Source organism: Ochlerotatus camptorhynchus, unplaced genomic scaffold (genome assembly GCF_037179485.1).
Source record: "Ochlerotatus camptorhynchus isolate MF236.1 unplaced genomic scaffold, CSIRO-AGI_Acam_v1.1 ptg000391l, whole genome shotgun sequence".
NCBI lineage: Eukaryota > Metazoa > Arthropoda > Insecta > Diptera > Culicidae > Ochlerotatus > Ochlerotatus camptorhynchus.
In genome coordinates this window covers 1,399,511-1,420,752 of record NW_027040878.1, presented here as the reverse complement: position 1 = coordinate 1,420,752, position 21,242 = coordinate 1,399,511, and the positions used below count along the sequence as shown (strand labels likewise).

Below are 21,242 nucleotides of genomic sequence, written 5' to 3'. Positions count from 1 at the left end.
TTGGACAACTGAGTAGCTTGATGCAACTCTGGTTGTCCTCAAAAAAGCATGCAGGCTTTTCCATCGGTTCATCAAAATCTCGCATTAACTTCTGCAGCTATAGTAACTCCTGGCAGCATTCAGCCAGTGATATGTATTTAGCCCCGGTTTAAGATAGTTCCACACAATGCTGCTTGGAGCAGGTATCCAGAGTTTGACTTCCTGCCAGTAACGTTTCCGGCCCAGTCGGCAGCGGCAAAGCCTTCCAGTCCTCCAACTTTACCTCCCAGTTCCAGCTGCAGACCACTAGTTGCTTTCAGATATCGTATAGTCCTTTTCGCTTCTGTCCACTCTGTAATCGTCGGGTTGCTGACGCAGCGTCCAAGTATTGAAGCGGTGATTCCAATGTTGGATCGTGTATTGACGGATAGATAAAGCAGACCGTCAACAAGACTCTGATATTTATCGTTAGTCGTTAGCCTTTCCGCCTACTCCTTCTGCTGAACATATCCCGGATCCATTGGAATGCGCTATCCTTTAGCATCTTCCAATCCGAATCTTGCAGTCATCTTGTCGATGTAAATCTTCTGATTCAAACAGAATCCCTTCTCAGATCTGGTAACTTGAATCCCCAAGAAATTCTTCACATATCCTAAGGTTGTCAACTGAAAATTGCTGCTCAACGAATCCATCAATTATAACTAATTATAACGAACATAAAGGCAACTTCCGAAGGCTTGAACCCCATCCGCTTTAGAGTCTCATCCAGCTTACGGTTCCACATGCGGGCCGACTGTTTCAATCCATCTAAAGTCTTGCGAAGCAAACAAGCTTGACGTAGCTTGACGAGATCCCAAGTGTTGTTGTCGTGGACCGATTTCAACTCGTCCTTCATAGCGGCCATCCACTGCGCATTTTCAGCACCCGTTGTAGCTTCCTTGTAACTACGCGGCTCGTTAGATTGTAGACAGACAAACTTACCACTGGTCGCGAAACGTTCCGACAGAACACGCTTGTTCATCCGCATAGTACGTCGCACTTCTCCGCTGGATTGCTCATCCTCACCTTCACTAAGCTCCTCCTGAACCGAATCACTGTCGTATTCCTCCGAACGTTCGTCGTCAACGTGAGCATCTTCATACGTGGTGGATTCCGAGTCATCCTCAAATCCTAAGATATCTTCCTCTTCTTCATCCGATACAATTTCTTCTCCTGGCGGGCGCATTATACGGCTGACATTCGACACTCCCGAATACGCATGAAAGTGGTGGTAGCTCCAAAAACGCGTCGTCTTCGAACTGATTTCCATTGCTCGAACCTTTCACTTTTCTCGGAGGAAGGAATTTTGCATTACGACTGAATACAATTTTGTTAGTGCTCGTGTTTACGAACCGCCACGGCTTATGTTGGCGATGAATACCCGATAAAGATCATTTTCAGAAGACATACACACGAAAACTTGCACCTTTCCGAAATCTGGTTTCCTGCCGTGCCGCACTTCGAATGGCGTTAACTCGGTTACTGCTTCGTGCTAACATATCCCAGCTCGACGACTCCTCTTTCTAGCACATCTTTGACGAAATGATACCAGATGTCTAGATGTTTGGTTCTGGGATTGTAGTCTTGATTACGTGCGATACAGATGGCTGATTGATTGTCACACCGGATCGAAATCCCCTGAATACCAAAAATCTGTGACTGGAAATGGTGCCACCATAATGCTTCCTGGGTAGTGCGGGAAAGCGCGATGTATTCCGCTTCGCATGTGGATAGCGCCACTGTTGGTTGTCGCTTAACATTCCAAGACACCGCTCCTCGCATGAACGTGAAAACATAACCGGTTGTAGATTTCCTGGAATCCGGATCTCCTCCCCAATCGGCATCTGTGTAGCCAACAAAATCCTCACAGTGTTCCTTTGAGTATGTAACTAGTAACTCGCAGGTACCGGATGATGCGTTTGACAGTATTCCAATGGCTCATGGTCCGGGATTGCTGTTAAATTGACTAACTTGGTTGGCCGCAAAACTGATGTCTGGCCGCGTCGCCTGCGCCAGATAAGTGAAACAGCCAACTGCCTCCTGGTAAGGAACCTGCTTCATTTCGATGATCTCTTCTTGCGTCGTCGGTGCCATAGACTTATCCGGTTTGACACAAGCTTCCGCTGGTGTGGAGACTGGATTACAGTTCGCCAGATTGAACCGTCGCAAAATGCTGTCGATTTAGTGCTCCTGATCTACCCACAGCTTTCCGTTCTTCCTATCTCGTGTGATTTTCAATCCCAGGCAGAAAGTCGCTTCGCCATCTTCCGCTTTAACTTGGCATCGTTCGTGAAGATTAAGAAATAGTCGACATAGATGGTGACGAAAATCATTTTTTCACCGTCGATCCGAAAGTACAGGCATGGATCAACTTTGGACCACTCCAGTCCAAACTCCTTCAGCGCTTCATCCAGCTGGTTGTTCCACACACGGTTGGATTGTTTGAGGCCATATATTACTTTTCGCAAAAGACAGACTTCCTTCGAATTACCGGCAAACCCTTCCGGTAGGTTCATATAGATAACTTCATCCGTTAGCTTCCCTTGAAGGAACGCGGTAACAGCATCCATCTGCTCCACATCGAAGTCGTGTTTTGAAGATCCACTTGTTCGGAATAGGCTTACGATCGCTTGGAAGGTTCGTCTACTCCCACGTCTCGTTTTCTTTCAAAGCAGCGATTTCTTCATGCATGGCCGCTGTTCGCGGTCCGGTCCATTGATCGCTTCCTTGTAGCTTTCGGGGTCATCAGACGGCATCCCAGATTGTATCGCTGGGGTGAAACAACTTTACCAGTAAACGAACTATAAGTAACATAATCGGAATACTTGCCTGGAAATCGACTCTCCCGACCACTGTGCCTAAACCCTTGCTCTTCAGCTGGTCGATCAGTTTGCAGCGGGAGCGCAGGCTCGTTGTCGGCATCCTCGCTGGATGTCACGCTTGACCGGATCATATACCCGATATCCCTTGACATCGGCGGAGTATCCAACGAAAACTGCTTTTTGGGATTTTGTGTCGAACTTCGTCCTCTTTTGTTTCGGTACGTGGACCAGTACTAACGATCCGAAAATTCGCAAATGTCTCAGATCTGGCTTCTGACCGGTCCATGCTTCCTCCGGTGTCATCTCAAGGGACTTCGTTGGACTCCTGTTTACGAGGTACGCCGTTGAAACCGCCTCGGCCCAAAATTCCTTCTGGAGACCTGAATCTTTCTTCTTCTTCTTCTTCTTCGCATTTCAAGCTTATTGCATATCGCATATTGGCTTATTGCGTGCTCTCAACTTGGTGTTCTTGATGCACTTCCACAGTTATTAATTGAGAGCTTTCGATGCCTGTACCATTTGTGCATTGGTATAATTGTGTGGCAAGTCCAATCATACTTCTATGCCCAGGAAAGTCGAGAAATTTTCCAACCCGAAAAATTCCTAGACCGGACCGGAAATCGAACCCAGCCACCTCCAGCATGGTCTTGCTTTGTAGCTGTGCCTTTACCGATTGAGCTAAGGGAGGCCCTGAATCGTTCAGCATGCTTCTGGCCTTCTCGATGAGCGGCCGGTTCATCCGTTCCGCTACACCGTTTTGCTGAGGTGTGTACGGACAAGTCTTTTGGTGACGCACTCCATCCCTCTCCATGCTTCCTTCCCATTGTCCGTCCTCAGAACTTTCAGCTTCCGCCGGTCTGCCTTTCGGCCATGCACTTGAACTTCATGTATGCTTCGAATACTTCATTTTTCCTGTCCAGAAAATACAGGAAGACCTTTCGACTAGCATCGTCGATGAACGTCACGATGAAACGACTTCCACCTAGTGAAGGGATCTCGATTGAGAAATCCATCTTAATATCCTGCGCGCCTGGTGGCAGGAATAAGCACTAACCGACGATGATAAATCTGTGACATCCCTTGAAAATTTCATTGATTGTTTGCAAAATTATTTAATTTCAATATAATTTCATACAAATTTCTTGTCAGTATGGATGAATCTTGTACAAAATGCATAAAACTATTTTGTAATGTATTGTTCTTAAATAAAAAGCTACTTCAAGACTTATAAATTACTGAAAACATATTAAGGTTTGAAATCATCTGTCGATTAAACAGCAGACAAAGTTGGTCGACTAAATCAATCGACGAAAAACTATTAAATAGGCCGATTGCTCGGTGTAGCACCAGACGAAAAACGATTTAATCTGCTGATTAATACACCGACTGAAATTAATTTTTAAGTGGCAATACTCGATGAACATTTCAAATGGTCCTATCTGCTTTGATCGATTCTCTTCATCGACTTTCTCTTTCGTTAATAACTAAGCTGTAAAACCTTTCCCTGTTGTATTTGACGTTTTGTACGCTAGATAAGAACCTCCTTTATCAAACTATGTGGTAGAATTAGCGCGAAATCTGTTTGCATAGCAGTCGTTATGAAAAGAGAAAGTCGATGAAGAGAATCGATCAAAGCAGATAGGACTATTTGAAATGTTCATCGAGAATAGATTTAGTTGGTGGACGAATCGGGTGATTTGGATGATGCTTGTTTATTTGGAAGATATTTTCAAAACAAAGCACGATAAAATTCAGCATTATATACCATTATTACGAGTACTACTTTTTTGCTCGGATCATGTTTTGACTTCCACAGAAACTCGCTAGAATAAATAGAAAATAATAGGTTTTTGGTTGAAATTTCAAAAATGTATTCAGTTTGACACATTATTTCGGACCTATCACCGCTGCGATTGCAGCGCCACGGTGGCCGATTGAAACTTGGATTTGTCAATAGATCTGGGAATGGATGTGATGTGAGGGGTGTTAAAAAGTTTCAGAGGGATACGAGTCTGAACGCGAAAAGTATATTAGGTGTAAAAAGAAGATAAAAATTAGCTGGAAGGCAGCGTTTATAAATTACGTAACGCTTATAGGGGGAGAGGGGGTCACCTTTATCGTTACGAATTATTACATAGGAGAGGAGGACTAATGATTGTTAAGTTTGAAAATACAGGTAATTAGTGATGACATTTTTTTTTTATCTTGCTTTCAAAATGCATATCTAGAGTAACATTTGAAATGGGCCTATGTTCAAAACGTAAACAAATCGGGTTTTGATATCATTCTTTAGCACCGCTTAATTGCCACTAACCGTGTAGGAAAATTCCGCATAATCGGTAAAAATCATTAAAAGTAACTCGATTTTCGAAACGGCCGATCAACGAAATTTTTCGATTCATTAATAGGCCCACACGCTAAAACCATAGAGGTAACTATAAGAGTAGAAGGTCCCGAAATAACGTGCTTAACTTTTTGGCTCAGCTCTGGTACTCTCTTCGGTCCCAAGCTAATCGATTCACCCCTCGAAACATAGGAAAAACCAATAACCCCTCATTTTATCTGTCAAACTTTCATAGCAAATCAACACAAACATTGCGTAGTACTAGAATTTCGACTAGAATGGGATACGTTAATCGTTTGCTTGGGACCAATAGGCTAGTCAAGTAGTGAGCCAATTTAAAATCGTTAGTTTCGTATTGATTGTTGCTAAAACGGCCAGCCATTCATTTATTTCATTTCATTGATAAGCCTAGTGACGTAGAAGGGCCGATGAATGAAAATTTTCAAACCAAAGTTAGACCCTACTGGTTTGTGGCAGGGCCGATGATTTGTTTTGAATTTATTTGACGTTGCGAAAAGGCTTAGCAATGGGCGTACCATTCGTGATGACAAGCACAACGGCTTAACAAAAAGGGCCTATCCATTGAAAGATTCTTAAAAAAGACTTATTAATTTATGAAATTAAATTGTTATCGATTTTCATATATTTTTGAAAGTTTGTAGCATATTTTGCTTGGTTGTTTACTGATATACAGTTACTATTGTTATTGTGAACAATAAAAATGTTTAAAATACTTCAATTTACTTAAATATGAATTGAATAGTGGCGGAAAAATTTAAATTCATTTTCTGGTTTGTTTACGTTTTTGTCATAGGCCCACTTCAAATGTTACTCTAGATATGTTTTTATTTTTATGTCTTGAGATTTTTGCTATTCTTAAACTTTTGAAAAGCAGGTACGCTGATATTTTGTTTTTATTTTGAAAATTAATAATATAATCACCGACAAACCGACATGACACTTAATTCTGACCTATGCCCGAAAATCGTAAACGGCCGATTTAAATGTGCAGTGATGCGAACTGTCAAAACCATAGGATTTTTTGATCTACATAAAAAAAAAAATTTCCAGAATAGATCAGACACGAACCAAATCATAACTTTTGCATGCGGGTTCACGACTTAGCTAAATATTTCCCGCGAACACGGAGCCAGATGTCAGTACTGTACTTTGGTCAAAATTTTTATTGTTTTTGCTATGGTCATTCATGTCGGTTTGTCGGTGATATAATTACCTAGAAATACAAAAAGGCATAACGAAATCAAAAATTAATTAAATGGTGGTTTTTAGAGCGTCACGGAATAAATAGGGGGGGATAATTTTCAGTGTTACGTTTTGAAGGGGGGGGGGGTCAAAAATATTTATTTTTATCGTTACGTAATTAATGGTCACCGCCCAACAATATTACCCAAAGCTCACAGCTCAAGTGCAGAAAACGGTTCCGTACCGAATAGGTCAAAACTGTACTGTAGAAGGAACGGGTGGGGGCGATGGATCACTAGGATCCGGTTAATATTCCCAGCTGACGGATTTGGATTCGAAATATTCTCGAACAGAAACTCCATTAGCCGGTGAGTGTCTTCCTTCGCCATTAGCTCTTTCTTCTCCGAACCCTTGCTTGACCAACAGCAGCGACGAGTACAACTTGGGCCGAGTGGAAAAAATGACTTGAATTCCTTTTCCACCTGTTTGTCGTAGGGGGTTCGATTGGTGATGCTTTTCCCGGGCCTAGAATCAGCAGTTCGAACAAAATCAACAGTTGCTTCGTGCCTGTTCGACAACTTCCATGCTACAACAAAGAGACACCTGGGCTCTTATCCGTCGAATTCGATCGGTTTGAGTCCGGGAAATGGATGTGCGTTGCCGTCTTTTCCGTGATGCACTTGATGTGTTTGCCCCCGAGACCGATCATGACCAACTGACATACGTGGTGATTGTTGAAAACTGACAGTAACTGGCAGAGTGCTTCGCGGTCTACCTGAAAACTTCGGAAAACTGCACGGCATGCTTGACAATTTGTGTGCATGCAGAAGGGATAAGTTGGGAATAGAAAGAATAGATAGGATGGATTTAAATTATGTGCACGTTGAAAATTTTATGAGAGGTTTGAGTAAAATGGGATAATCCTGAAGTGTCGTTCCCCCTGGGTGGTTCCTATTATCATTAAAATCAAAAATCTATCTTTTTTGTTTACATTCTTCGGCAAAGTTATAGCTGAGCTAATTCCAAGCAATTTTGTAGAAAATAACTTTTTTTTATATCTTAAATTGGCCGATTTAGAGCTATTTTCTTAAATTGAGTTAGGGTGGCTCTTAAAAAAAAAACAGTTTTTTTGCTCTAGTTTTCTTATTTAGAATTTCTCAGCAAAGGTGTCTTCAAATAACTTTTAGATCTTAAGAAGGCGCAAATTTTTGCTGCACAAAGCTTGTCAATATCTTTCGCCGATCAAGAGTTATTGACATTTTTACACTAAAAATATGCACTTTTCAAATGTTAATATATATAATATATATATATGTTGCTACGTACGTTGCTTAGGTACTAGTATATAAGGCAATATATAGGTTACTTCGATCCAAGGGGTAAGTCACTCAGCACATTGTACCGAAATTAGATTCGGCACAGCTTGGGCACATCCATCGGTACAGCTTCGGTACATCTCGTAGGCATTGGATTGTTGTAAATAAAATGGGAGCACTGCTGGACAACTGTCATTAAAGTTGTTCACAACATTACGTGCTGTTTAACTGTATATTCAGGTACATCCTCTAATAGAATATACCAGAGGAACTCAGAACAGTAGTTCACTTCTCGGTTCACTTATAGATCTAAATTGTGAAATGGTGGTTCTAGAGTGGGCTCAATAGAAAAAGGCAGTTAATCAGACCCCATTAGCACCCTTAATTCAAATAATGCTGCAAACACACAAAACATATTAAAGAAGTCATATTCATCATCCTCTATAGTCGGTCTCTCTTTTTATGGGACAGACCTGTTGGTCCATATTTGAAATAATCGGTCTCCAACAATGTTCCGCGCCGGTTCCAACTCTTTTCGGCCGCTCATAGACCGTTGATTTTCCCATCACGAAAGGCTAGGTTTCTGGTTTACCTTTGAGAGCATTATAACACCCTAAAACACAGGACTTTAATTATCCTATGAACACATTCCGCACACCCGCCACTTCCCGCGTCATTCTCAATCCAATTTCAAACCAAAAACATTCAAGGTGTCAGAAATACCGGGTTGCCGGGATGCGTATTTTACAAACAATCGCAGCTTCTCTATGACCGGCACAATTGGCACACCTGCGGCACAATAGCGGCACACTGACTAAAAAGATGACCCAAGATTGATGTGCGGAGTGACCTACCCCTTGCATCGATCTCTTCTAACAATTTCGTTACTACGTGCGTAGAAAATTGTCCATACACAATTTTTAAAATTTTGTATGGACCGTGGATAATTTGCCAAGCCCTAAATTGTCTACGTAGTTAATGAACAGCCCCTAAGAAATAATGCAAAATAAAAATAAGAATAAGAAGTTTTTCATATTTCTTCGTCAAATTCTCCATCAAGTTTCTTTAACATCCTTCTGACCTCCCCCCCCCCCCACTTTTCATTAAGATTCCTCCAAATTCAGCTTGAATTTCCTCTTAAAAATCGTTACCTTTATAAATACTTACCTGGCATTCCACTTTCCAATCTCTTTTCCAGATCTGCTCCAGCACAACCCCAATAGCTTCCAGTAACCAAACCAACAACAACACAACGACCACCACCACCACCACGAGCGCCACCACCAATGTAACCAACGGAACCAACGGTACCAACCGGGAAATGATCCGGGAGCTCAAGCTCGACGACTTCCTATCGCAGTCCAGCTGCCTGCAGTTACTGTACGCCGGCGAGAAGCTCAACATCAACTCCAACAAGGTCGTGCTGGTCAAGTACAACGATAACGTCCGCAATCTGCTCCAGGTCCAAACGGTGGTCACCAAAATCTAGAAATTCGGGCAGAAACCAGACGGCAGAAGAAGTATGACTGATATTTAGAGAACGATGGGGGATGGGGGAGGGGTTAGAAAGGAACCGTAATAAACGAACAAGAGAATATGCCTTAAAATACGTAGGGGGACGGTGAGGAGAGAAAGAAGTGATTTTTTTTTTCGAGTAGAGAATCTGGAAACCGGAAAGACTTACATTGAAACAAAAATTGGCAAACGGCTAGATCAAAGAATCAGTTTGAAGAAAACGGAACAAAACTTGCTCAGGTTACACGATAGGGACAGGAGGGAAATGTTGTTTTTTTTCTATTGTTTACCAGTGCTTTTTACGAACAAATTTTCGATTGGCAGCTTGACCGCCGCCGCCGTCGTCCATTAGTAAGCCCTGATTTCGATTGTTCGATTACGAAGGAACAGCAAAAAAACAAACTAATAGAAACCCAAACTGGAGACTGAGTAGAAGTAAAAACACACTCAAGCAAAACCAGAAACAATAGAAGACTAACAGGAAACAACAACACTTACCAAACCCGGAAAGACGGAACTCGCAAACCCGTGTGCCTTCCGTATACGTGTGTGGCAACTTTTTGTTTGTTTGTTTGTTTCGTCGACTGTCCGTCTGTCGCCTAGCAACATTCGAGCAAAACATCACACTCACACAATCGTACTTTAATATTTTTTGTTTCGTTGCTTGTTGACAGCAGCATTTGTTTGTTTTTATTTTATGTGTTTTCATCCCAAACATATGAGATTCGACAGTAATTTTATGCTACAATATTGTTCATAATTTTTGAGGCGAAAACGATCGTTTTCTGTTCTGTACTTTTAAATTTTAGTTAGAAAATCAGTTTCCATTAACTTGTAAGTGTTAGTTTTGATGATTGTGCATATGCGGAACTGTTCTGTTTTTTTTTTAGTGTGAATGTCGGCTTGCAGAAAAATATTTATTTTTAGTTCAAATTTGCTTGTTTTTAGTTAACCCATACATTTTGTTTTAAATAGTATTATTGTAGCAAACAGGTGTATTTTATGTTTCAATGTTAAATATAAACCGCACTCTCAATTGTTTCCCAACACCGCTTATTTAACTAGAAAAAAAACAACTGAAGTGTAGACTCGACTTTAGGAATGGTTGGAGCCAATCCAACCGAAACTGTAACTACTACTATTATGCTATTATATTTGTGCACTAAGTGCAGAAACCTAACGGAATAAGATTGAAGGAAACTTTAAACAAATTCTACACACTCTGATTGTTATCAGTTTACAAGTTCATTGGACATCCGTGCAGCAGCTGTATAGAATAAAATTCGCTAGAGTAGATAAGTTGTAAACTGTATTCTTTTTTTTTTTTGGAAAGCTAATCAGCGGCTCTTCAGCAGCGGGATGGGAATCAAATGCTAGTTTTTAACTCGATGAAGCAACACAGTGTACTCAAAAATCAAAACGGAGAAAGCAGCGAGCGGGGAATGATGGTTTCATAGAGTGAAGCAGCATAAAATCTGTAGCAGATAGGAAAATGGTGAGGGGGTTAAGTAACATTTAGGAACCAACGTACGGCTGGAGAAACAGAGCGAGAGTGATTCTCACTTACGGAAAGTTTTGTGCAATCGGCTTAAAATGAAATTTGATTCTTACGATTATGAAATAAATTTTTGATTATTATTTTGTATTGATATAATTTAGTAAAAATCAAAGTATGTCGATATGTAGCGGAGAAGAGAGAAGAAAAAAAGAAACAAACAAACCAATTATGGGCTAACATAGGGCAAAAAGGTGAATATACTGCATACATTGTATAAATGATTTAAGTAAGATTTAGGAAAAAAGAAAAACAAGGAAATGTGATTTTCGCTAAATATACAACACTTATATTGAAAGGAAATAAAAAAAAAACAATATGACTATGTGAGACAAGCAGACGTAAGAAAACAGAAAAAGTATATTGCTATGCAGAGTAGAATAAAACTCAAAATTAATGATGAATATAACAGTATGGTGGTTGCGATTGATTGATCCGAAAATTATTGAACTGACTCGACTCGACTATCAAATACAGGTATATACAATTTACCTGTATGTCGCTGTTGAAGCGGCTTCCGACGTGACTGGTAGCATTGCAAAGAGCTGTCGAAAGTGCCAACAATCTTAAAGTCTTAAAGTAAAATTAGGAAGAAGGTTCGGAAGTTGGATACGAGAAAATCATAACTGGTTTAATCCAACTATCGAATCCATACTAACAACAATCAAAGCCTGAATGTCGCGTACCTACTGCAGAAATCTGACATGTCCAAACTAGCGAAATCCAGTTTTTACTTATAAAAATGGCATCAAGATAGGCTTATAACACAAACGAAGTGACAGACGACTAAGTGGCGAAGAAATCAATTAAAATAATGAGTTTCGCTGTAGTAGAATATTTCTTAGAAGTTTGTGGCATCAGCCACCAGATGGGCTAGTAGACTGATCGAAGTGTGCTCTGCTTCAAAACGGACGCGAAAAAATTCTGCTGTCAAATTGCTCGTATATTATGTTTTCGTCGCGGTTTTCCAAATTTTATCTGAAGATGATTTGCCAGTTTTGAAAATCGATAAGTTTTTTGAGAATAGTTTTTCTTTTTATGGCCGAAAGAAGGTTTTTTTTTCCAAGCGCATTTATGACCGGTATTCCGATTACAAGTAGAGTCAGATTCGAAAAACAAATTAGAATCCAATTTTGTGCAAGATTAGCTTGTGAGACCACCAAAGTTCCGCTTTATTCAACCAGTTTTACCACTATTTGATCCGGAAAACAACCAGCAAAATGGAGCGGCTGTTCGGTAAGAAAATGTCTCCGGACGAGATGATGCGCAAGAAACAGCGGGCTCTGAATAAAGCGATGCGGGATTTGGAACGGGAGAAGATGAAAATGGAACAGCAGGAAAAGAAGACCATCGCCGACATCAAAAAGCTCTTCTTTCCTTTATTTAACGTCGGTCTCTGTTCCGCAATCTAGTGCCAATCACCGACGGACATCGATTGCCATCCATTGACGGCAATCGAATGTGCAGGAAGGCAGCTTCCACACCTGCGTAGGATATCGCACCCATTCAACACACATGGGCCGGGACCAACGGCTTTACTTCCCTTCCGAAGGAAGACGTGACCAGATATTTGTATGCCTCAGAAAAATCCCACCGACCTCGGCTGGGATTGAACCCAGACCCATTGGGATGTTAGAAAGCAGTCACGCTTACCACTACACCACCGGCGCCAGCTACATCAAAAAGCTGGCTAAAGAAAATCAGATGGATGCGGTCAAGATTATGGCTAAGGATCTGGAACTAAGGAACTGTGCGGTATCAATACCCCTCGAGTAGAGATGGTAGCCGTTAGCTACCTATCGCAGAGCCCCTCGGCTTTCAGGCACGGCAAGCGATAACCGTTTGGCCCGTTATACGACGAGCAATAGCAAGCATCGCCATCGATCTAGCAAATCCTCATCAGATAGCCACAGGGTACGGACGCACAGGTAAGTAGCTCCAGCTACAACGGTATAGCCGCGCATCGCGGCCAAAGGCTAAAACTCCACATTGGCGATCCTGCCAGGAGCTTTCTGGAATTGTTTTGATCATTTAGAAGGCGCGTCTAGAAGACCGCCGGAACATGATTTGTGGTTAGGGATACCACAAGGCGCGTCTAATAGACCGCCGGAACATGATTTGTGGTTATGGAAACCACGAGGCGCGTCTAGAAGACCGCCGGAACATGATTTGTGGTTATGGAAACCACGAGGCGCGTCTAAAAGACCGCCGGAACATGATTTGTGGTTAGGGATACCTCAATGTGCGTCTAGAAGACCACCAGAATGAGGTTATGGGTAGAAACGCCACAAGGGGTGTAAAAAGCACCGAAGAACGTTTGTCGATTATACAAATCGCAAAATGCGACTGGAAGACCACCGGAGTTCTAGTTGGAAAATGCTTTCCAAATGCGCCTTCTATCATGTTTTTTTTTCTTATCAGAAATACGGGCGGATACCATACCATTTGATGAATGCCCAGAATTGAACCTTGACAAAAATTAAAATAAGAGAAAATTCCGTGAAATAAAATATATATTGTCAAGCTAGCCCATGTCAATTAATAATGGACTAAAGCATTTTCTTTTCTTCGCCTAGTTGAACATCATGTCAAACGACGGAAGATACGTGCGAGCGCCGATCGATGACGACAATCAGGAAGAACTAACTCCCATTGTCGATTATTCGGATGATAGCGTAATGGACGAGCTGAACGACGGAAGTTTGGATTGTGCGGATGAGCTGGAGGTGGCGGCTCACGAAACAGTAGCGACGGAAATTCCAACGCTTCACAGCGATGACGTTAATAGCAGACTGCGAAAGCTAGAGAAGATGATTGAGAACATCGCTAAACAACGCCGATTTGAGACCCCAATGGTAGAACAGTGTGGCGAAAACAATAGGTTAGGTCCGGACTCATCTTCGGTTCCTGGGTATATCGACAAAGGAAGCAACATCCGTTGGGACCTCATCCCAAAATTCGCAAAAGATATCCCATCAAACAAATTATGGGAGAATTGGCAAAGCTTCATCGAAAATTTCGAGATTGTGGCATCCTTGTCAACATTTGGATGTCCCTCAGTCCGTGCCAAACTCCTATACCTGACAATTGGTAAGAACCTTCAGGACATTATAAACGCAGCGAATCTGCAATTCAGGCCATGCGTCAGGCTAAGGGAGAGTCAATCGTAGCATTCCACGCTAGGCTGACTCAGAAGGTGCGCCTCTGCGGATACAGCCCAACCGATCAAACCCGTTTCATTCTGGCTCAGCTACTCAAAGGCATGCAAAATAGAGAGCTAGCAGTGGCTGCCAGAACGTACGGACACAATGCAAACTACATCGTACAAGCTGGTACAAAGGTCGAGGCATACAAAGCTGATGAAGTGGTTACTGAACACAGCTCCGACGTCTATGCTGTCGATCGTGAAAAAGCGCCTAGCCGAGCTAATCACGAAAGCCACCCCTCACGCAGTTTCAAGAAAATTGAGGAACGCAGGGCCACCAATCCGAAGAGGCCCAAGGGATTTTCGCAGAACTACCGTAAAGAACGACGATCTCGATGCTGGAGATGCGGGTTCATAACCGTTTGGCCCGTTATACGACGAGCAATAGCAAGCATCGCCATCGATCCAGCAAATCCTCATCAGATAGCCACAGGGTACGGACGCACAGGTAAGTAGCTCCAGCTACAACGGTATAGCCGCGCATCGCGGCCAAAGGCTAAAACTCCACAATAACCACGAGCAATGACGAGGAACTGCATCCCAAACCCCATGATTAACAAGGAGCGGATGCATCCAACGAGACTTTTAAGCGCAAAAGAATCATTACCAAACATAGGAGAAAATTCGGTAAGATCCTTCCATTGCTTTATTTTATGATTCTTCAATATTGTACTAATATTTACACATTACACACAACTACACGAAACGAAAATCAATTATTTTATTCATGTTTATCACTTATACATTTTTGCCAAAACATCAGCCTTATACCACAGACAAACAGACATAACACTCGCAAGTTGTTCATCGAACAAGCATTTAACGGTCAATTTAAAAGTATCGTAGTTGGTAGTACCGCCACCTGTGGCGCGCATAGTCAATTCCCTTGCGTTTGACGTTTACACACTACCGCCATCTGTTCAGTGTACTACCCACCACAGTGTACTCAACAGATGGCGGTAATTTTTTTGCGACGATGTTTTACAGTGAGAAATATTCAATGTGTTATGTCTGTTTGTCTGTGCTTATACATTCCATAAAACAAACCGCATAGGTCCTATAAGAATGCATAAAAGGTATGTGTAACCGCTTATACATTTCATTTGACACATGATCTTCATTAACTTTTTGCAAGGCGTCTGCTTATTAGTTGACTTATACATTTTATGAAAAATCAGCAATAGAATTTGCCAAAAGATATAAGGAGATTTCTATCCGTGTACACAAGTTAACAACTTCCTAACAAGGATGTCGTTTTTAAAAATTAAAACTAAGATGTGAATCGGTTGAAGACCAAAACTAGAACTCTTCTATTTCCCTATCAAAACAGTTTTATATTAAGAGCTATTGCATCATAATTTCGCAATGTTCCATCATGAAAGCAACCTCGATGTTCTCGATGTTTCCACGATGCGCTTCTGTTTATTTCACTAGGCATTGGTGACTTCGATGTGCTTTTGTCGGCTCTGCAGATTATGATTGTTTATGCAAACATTTCCTGTTGATGCTTGGATGGTTGAAGTTGCGTCGTTCGCTGATCGTTGATTCGTGTTGTTTCAAGTTCAATGTTGATCGTGTGATCTGGATAGTGCGTATTAATGATGGTTTATGTTTGGTGATACAGGATCAGTCAAGTTCGCTGCTGCTTTTTTAAGTTCAATGTTGCGGGTGCGATCTGGACGATGCGTATTGATGATGATTCATACTTTCTTAAGAGGTATGAGCTGTTTGATGATTCTTATTTCCTTAGGAGGAGGATGTTGATACTTTGAGAGTTGGAAACGTGAATTTGTTGGTCAATGGCAATTTATGGGAAGATACTGATGATGAGTCACCCTTTGTATAGGATGATGTTGATAACTCACATAGTAACTCGGAGCGTTTGGTACGGTATGTCCACGCATCCTTCCACCCCTGTAGGTTCAAGAAATGTTCCCATTAATTTCCAAGAATCATCCATGCGGCAAATACAACGCAGTAGACCTGGCTGTATTGATGTTTATATCATATCTCAGATATGCTGTAAACATCAATTAGACAAGAATAATGATTACACGCAGAGAAATGATTTTTAAATTCAAATGGATATATTTTTGGCTCAGGGCCTAATATATTTTTGGTATTGATTCAAATATATTATTCGTTTAATTCAAAGAAAAATACTAGGGGCAAGTCAGCTTTTAATTTTGAGTAATTTTTGAGCAAATTTTGAGTAACTCTGAGTTACTCGCGTTGCTCAATAATGAATATCGTTGTGAATGCGTCAATTTGCATCGTAGCAACTCAGTAAACGAGAGAAAAGTGTAAATCGAATTATTTGTCACACATGTTTATTCGTAGAAAGTTCAAAACAATTTAGTAATCTGCTGATACCTTGTTGCAATTTTTTTATTGTTCTATCGTATCCGTTGATTACTTTGGTTAGCCATATTTAAGGAACAAGTCCCTGATTTTTTTCCACACATCGCAGCCTGTCCCTTCAGTGGTAGTGAAACATCATTTCTAATTCCATTTTGTAAATTGAAAGTATGCTTTGAATGTGAATAAATAAATAAATAAATAAATAAATAAATAAATAAGCAAATAAGTTGTTAAACAAAAAAAAATTATCATTTATTTCTTCATAAGGCACCATTTTTACGATAATGTCGACATGAGAACATATTCGAAAGACGAAGTGATGTGTATATATGAGTTATAAGTTATTGTCCAAATTCGTTTCAAATTCTAAGGTTGTACTGCAACTGTTTCGATATGTGGTTATTTCATAGGGATGTGCAGGTGGTTCAATCGGCTTCAGGGCCGTAACTACATGTACATTGGAACAACAAACTCGAACAGGTTTCTCTCCTTATTCACATGTTTGTGTTGCTGTTCACGTATAAGAAAATAACAGAATAGTTCTTGATGATCTGGGAAAAAGAATACGGGATTTAATCAGGGTGCAACTTAACGAAGGTATAAGCTATAACACTACCCAAGCAACAATTCTGGTTTTATAACGCTTTCTGAGACCATGGTTTAGGCTTGAAGAGTTCTTTAAAACCTCGATAAAACTAGCAAATGTTACTTGGGTATGCTTCTCGTTACTACCGAATGTACAAATAAAAGGATGTCGATGTTGGAACATAGACAAACGTTCTCAGCTTGCATCAGTATCTACACATAGTAAAAATGTTTTTCCTACAGGCTATTATAAAGACTTACTTGAAATTAAAAAAAAAAAAAAATTGGCTGGCGTTAGCGTGTTTGTAAATAAACAGTTTGGAAAAAGTAAAATTCAGGCTACTTCGTTATTTTTTGATTAAATACGAGTAACTCACAGCTACTCAATGTAAATATATTAGCTCAGAGTACAGCTGACTTGCCCCTAGGAAAAATATTTTTAAATCAACAAACCAGTTGTAAGCTAATAATCTGTTTGTTGATTCTAAAAACCATTTTGTTGATTCAAAAATATGTTATGTTGAAATAGTGATACAATATGTTTGAATCAATAACAAAATACATTAAGCCCTCAAACAAAAATTCATTTTTCTGCCTGTAGACCTCATCTAACCTAATCATTTTCCAGGATGCTTTCTCGTACTGGCTGCGTTTGTATTATATTAGATTTAGCCACCAGATGGGCTAGTATTTTTGTTTTGATTTGATTTTGTGTGCAATGATCTTTGACAGTGTGCAAAGAGTGTACCGTTTTGTCATTTTTTTGCATTTCAGTTTTGAGTGAAAGAGATACATAGAACCAAAACATTCTAGCACTTTTGGTGAAAATTCTAGTATAATCCAGTAGTAGTATCAACAATCAATACGAAACTAACGATTTTAAATTGGCTCACCACTTTAGTAGCCTATTGGTCCCAAGCAAACGATTAACGTACCCTATTCTAGTTGAAATTCTATTACTACACTATGTTTGTTTTGATTCGCTATGAAAGTTTGACAGATAACATCAGGGGTGTGTGGATTCATGCAGAACATGCAGGGGTGAGTGAAATAGCTTGGGACTGCTTGGGACCGTTGTTCTGGTACTGAGTGAGCCAAAAATAATAATGATTTTCTTCGGGACCCAGTGGTCTTAGAGTTACCTCTATGGTAGTATCAACAATCAATACGAAACTAACGATTTTAAATTGGCTCACCACTTTAGTAGCCTATTGGTCCCAATCAAACGATTAACGTACCCTATTCTAGTCGAAATTCTAGTACTACGCAATGTTTGTTTTGATTCGCTATGAAAGTTTGACAGATAAAATGAGGGGTTATTGGTTTTACCTATGTTTCGAGGGGCGATTCGACAAGCTTGGGACCGAAGATAGTACCAGAGGTGAGCCAAAAAGTTGAGCACGTTTCTTCGGGACCTACTTGTCTTAGAGTTACCTCTATGGTAGTATTCCCATAGAGGGGAAGACCAGAAGGTTCCGAAGAAACGTGCTCAAATTTTTGGCTTAGCTCTGGTACGATCTTCGGTCCCAAGCTAATCGATTCACCCCTCGAAACATAAGAAAAACCACTAACCCCTCATTTTATCTGTCAAACTTTCATAGCGAATCAAAACAAACATATTATAGTACTAGAATTTCGACAAGAATGGGGTACGTTAATCGATTAGCTTGGGACCAATAGCAAATATATTACATTAGCAATATGATCCACTCTTTCGCTTAGCTGGCGAACCAATTTTTTAGCGATGAAAGCACCTCTGTGGCCAAAAAGGCTACCAATATATTTGTTTATCGTCACGAGGGGTAAACCAAATGAAAATTTGTTTAATATATCAAATGAATGTATTTCAGCATATTATTTTATTTGATGACAACAGTGACATGTCCGACAAATTTTAAAGTAATATACACAATGTAATTAATGGAAATAATGTGACTCTTACTTTTGTAATAAATGCTATATTCGCACCCCTCGATTGTAATTGAATGATTGTTGCTGACCTTTTTCAACGCTGGATGGTGCGTGAAGCAATATTTTGCGGGTCGCCATTGCAATATTTGGGAAAGGCATGAATGGATCATATTGTTTTTTTTTTTTTTTTTTTTTTTTTAACTCTTTATTTGTTCCAAATTCAAAATAAATTACATTTCATTTTTAACCTAGGTGCTCCAGTTACTACAGTAACTTACCAGCCTTAATTGTTATGATATATATCTAAGTGTTTTTACATTGTTCCTGTCTTGGCAATTCAGTATTTTAAACAGGTTTTTTAAACCTGCATGTCAGTATAACAATTGATAGCTTAAAACTAAATAACTAAAACTAAATCTTATCTAAGTATAAAGGGAATTAATCGTTGCAATTGAGGATTGTAACGATTTTTGCCGGAAATTATTAATTATTTTGTTGGACATTTGTGCTAAAGTCTCAACATTCGAAATTCTATGTACTTCGGTTGTACTGTACCAGGGAGGCAACTTCAAAATCATTTTCAGAATTTTGTTCTGAATCCTTTGAAGTGCTTTTTTCCTGGTAGTGCAACAACTAGACCATATTGGCACAGCGTAAAGCATGGCCGGTCTAAAAACTTGTTTAAATATTAGAAGTTTATTCGTCAGGCAAAGTTTGGATTTCCTGTTTATAAGAGGATACAAACATTTAATATATTTGTTACATTTGGCTTGAATGCCCTCAATGTGATCTTTAAAAGTTATTTTTTGGTCAAGTATTAATCCAAGATATTTCACTTGGTTTGACCAGGAAATTGGAACTCCGTTCATAGTGACTATGTGACTACTACTAGGTTTCAAAAACGAAGCTCTAGGCTTATGTGGAAATATTATAAGTTGAGTTTTGGAAGCGTTGGGAGAAATCTTCCATTTTTGTAAATAAGAAGAGAAAATATCTAAACTTTTCTGCAGTCTGCTGCAAATAACACGAAGACTTCTTCCTTTAGCGGAAATGCCTATGCCATCAGCGAACAAAGATTTGTGGCAACCCTGAGGCAAATCAGGGAGGTCCGAAGTGAAAATGTTATACAATATAGGCCCAAGAATGCTACCCTGAGGAACTCCTGCTCTAACAGGTAGTCGATTAGATTTGGAATTTTGATAATTTACCTGCAGAGTTCTGTCAGTTAAATAATTTTGAACTAATTTCATAATGTAAAGTGGAAAATTAAACTTTTTCAATTTAGCAATCAAACCTTCATGCCAAACACTGTCGAATGCTTTTTCTATGTCTAGAAGAGCAACTCCAGTTGAGTGGCCTTCAGATTTGTTTGAACGAATTAAATTGGTAACTCTTAAGAGTTGATGAGTAGTTGAATGCCCATGGCGAAATCCAAACTGCTCATCTGCAAAAATTGAGTTCGTGTTGATGTGAAGCATCATTCTATTCAAAATTATTTTTTCAAAAAGTTTACTTATTGAAGAAAGCAAACTTATTGGACGGTAGCTAGAAGCTTCAGCTGGATTTTTATCCGGCTTCAAAATTGGAACAACTTTTGCATTTTTCCATTTATCAGGAAAGTATGCCAAATGGAAACATCTGTTAAATAATTTTACCAGGAAAGACAAGGTACTCTCTGGGAGTTTTTTGATGAGGATATAGAAAATACCATCATCACCTGGAGCTTTCATATTTTGAAATTTTTTGGTTATAGACCTTACTTCGTCCAAATCAGTCCCCCAGGAATCATCAAAAATATTTTCCCGAGAGAAAATATTCAGAAAATCCCGAGCAACCTGATTCTCAATAGGACTAGTAAGACCCAAACTGAAATTATGGGAACTCTCGAATTGCTTAGCAAGTTTCTGAGCTTTTTCCAAATTTGTGATCAAAATTTTACCACCTACTTTAAGCGCTGGAATTGGCTTTTGAGGTTTTTTCAAAATTTTTGTGAGTTTCCAAAAGGGTTTGGAACTCGGGTCTAATTTAGAAACATTATTTTCAAAAGTTTTGTTCCTCAGGGCAGAGAATCGCCTTTTAATTTGTTTTTGCAAATCCCGCCAGATAACTTTCATGGCAGGATCGCGTGTTCTTTGAAATTGTCTCCTACGGACATTTTTAAGACGGATCAAGAGCTGAAGATCATCGTCTATTATAATTGAATCGAATTTAACCTCGCATTTTGGTACTGAGGCAGCTCTTGCTTCAACTATAGAAGTAGTCAGAGATTCAAGAGCATAATTAATTTCATCTTTGGTTTGCAAAGGAATGTTTGGATCGAAGTTATATTCCATAAATGTTCGATATTGCTCCCAATCAGCCCTATGGTAATTGAAAGTAGAGCTGTTGGGATTACAAATTATTTCTT

The 21,242-nt window shown here is 39.9% G+C and overlaps 1 protein-coding gene across 1 annotated transcript in view; it reads left to right on the top strand.

Annotated features, from left to right (window-relative positions):
• LOC135710539 (uncharacterized) overlaps positions 1 to 11,182 on the top strand; it is a 261,946-nt gene extending 250,764 nt beyond the window's left edge. Inside the window, exon 7 of the mRNA XM_065233137.1 lies at positions 8,902 to 11,182. Within this exon, the coding sequence (XP_065089209.1) occupies positions 8,902 to 9,192 (291 nt within the window). The 3' untranslated portion in view covers positions 9,193 to 11,182. The remainder of the gene's footprint in view (positions 1 to 8,901) is intronic.
• Positions 11,183 to 21,242: the final 10,060 nt, after the last annotated feature.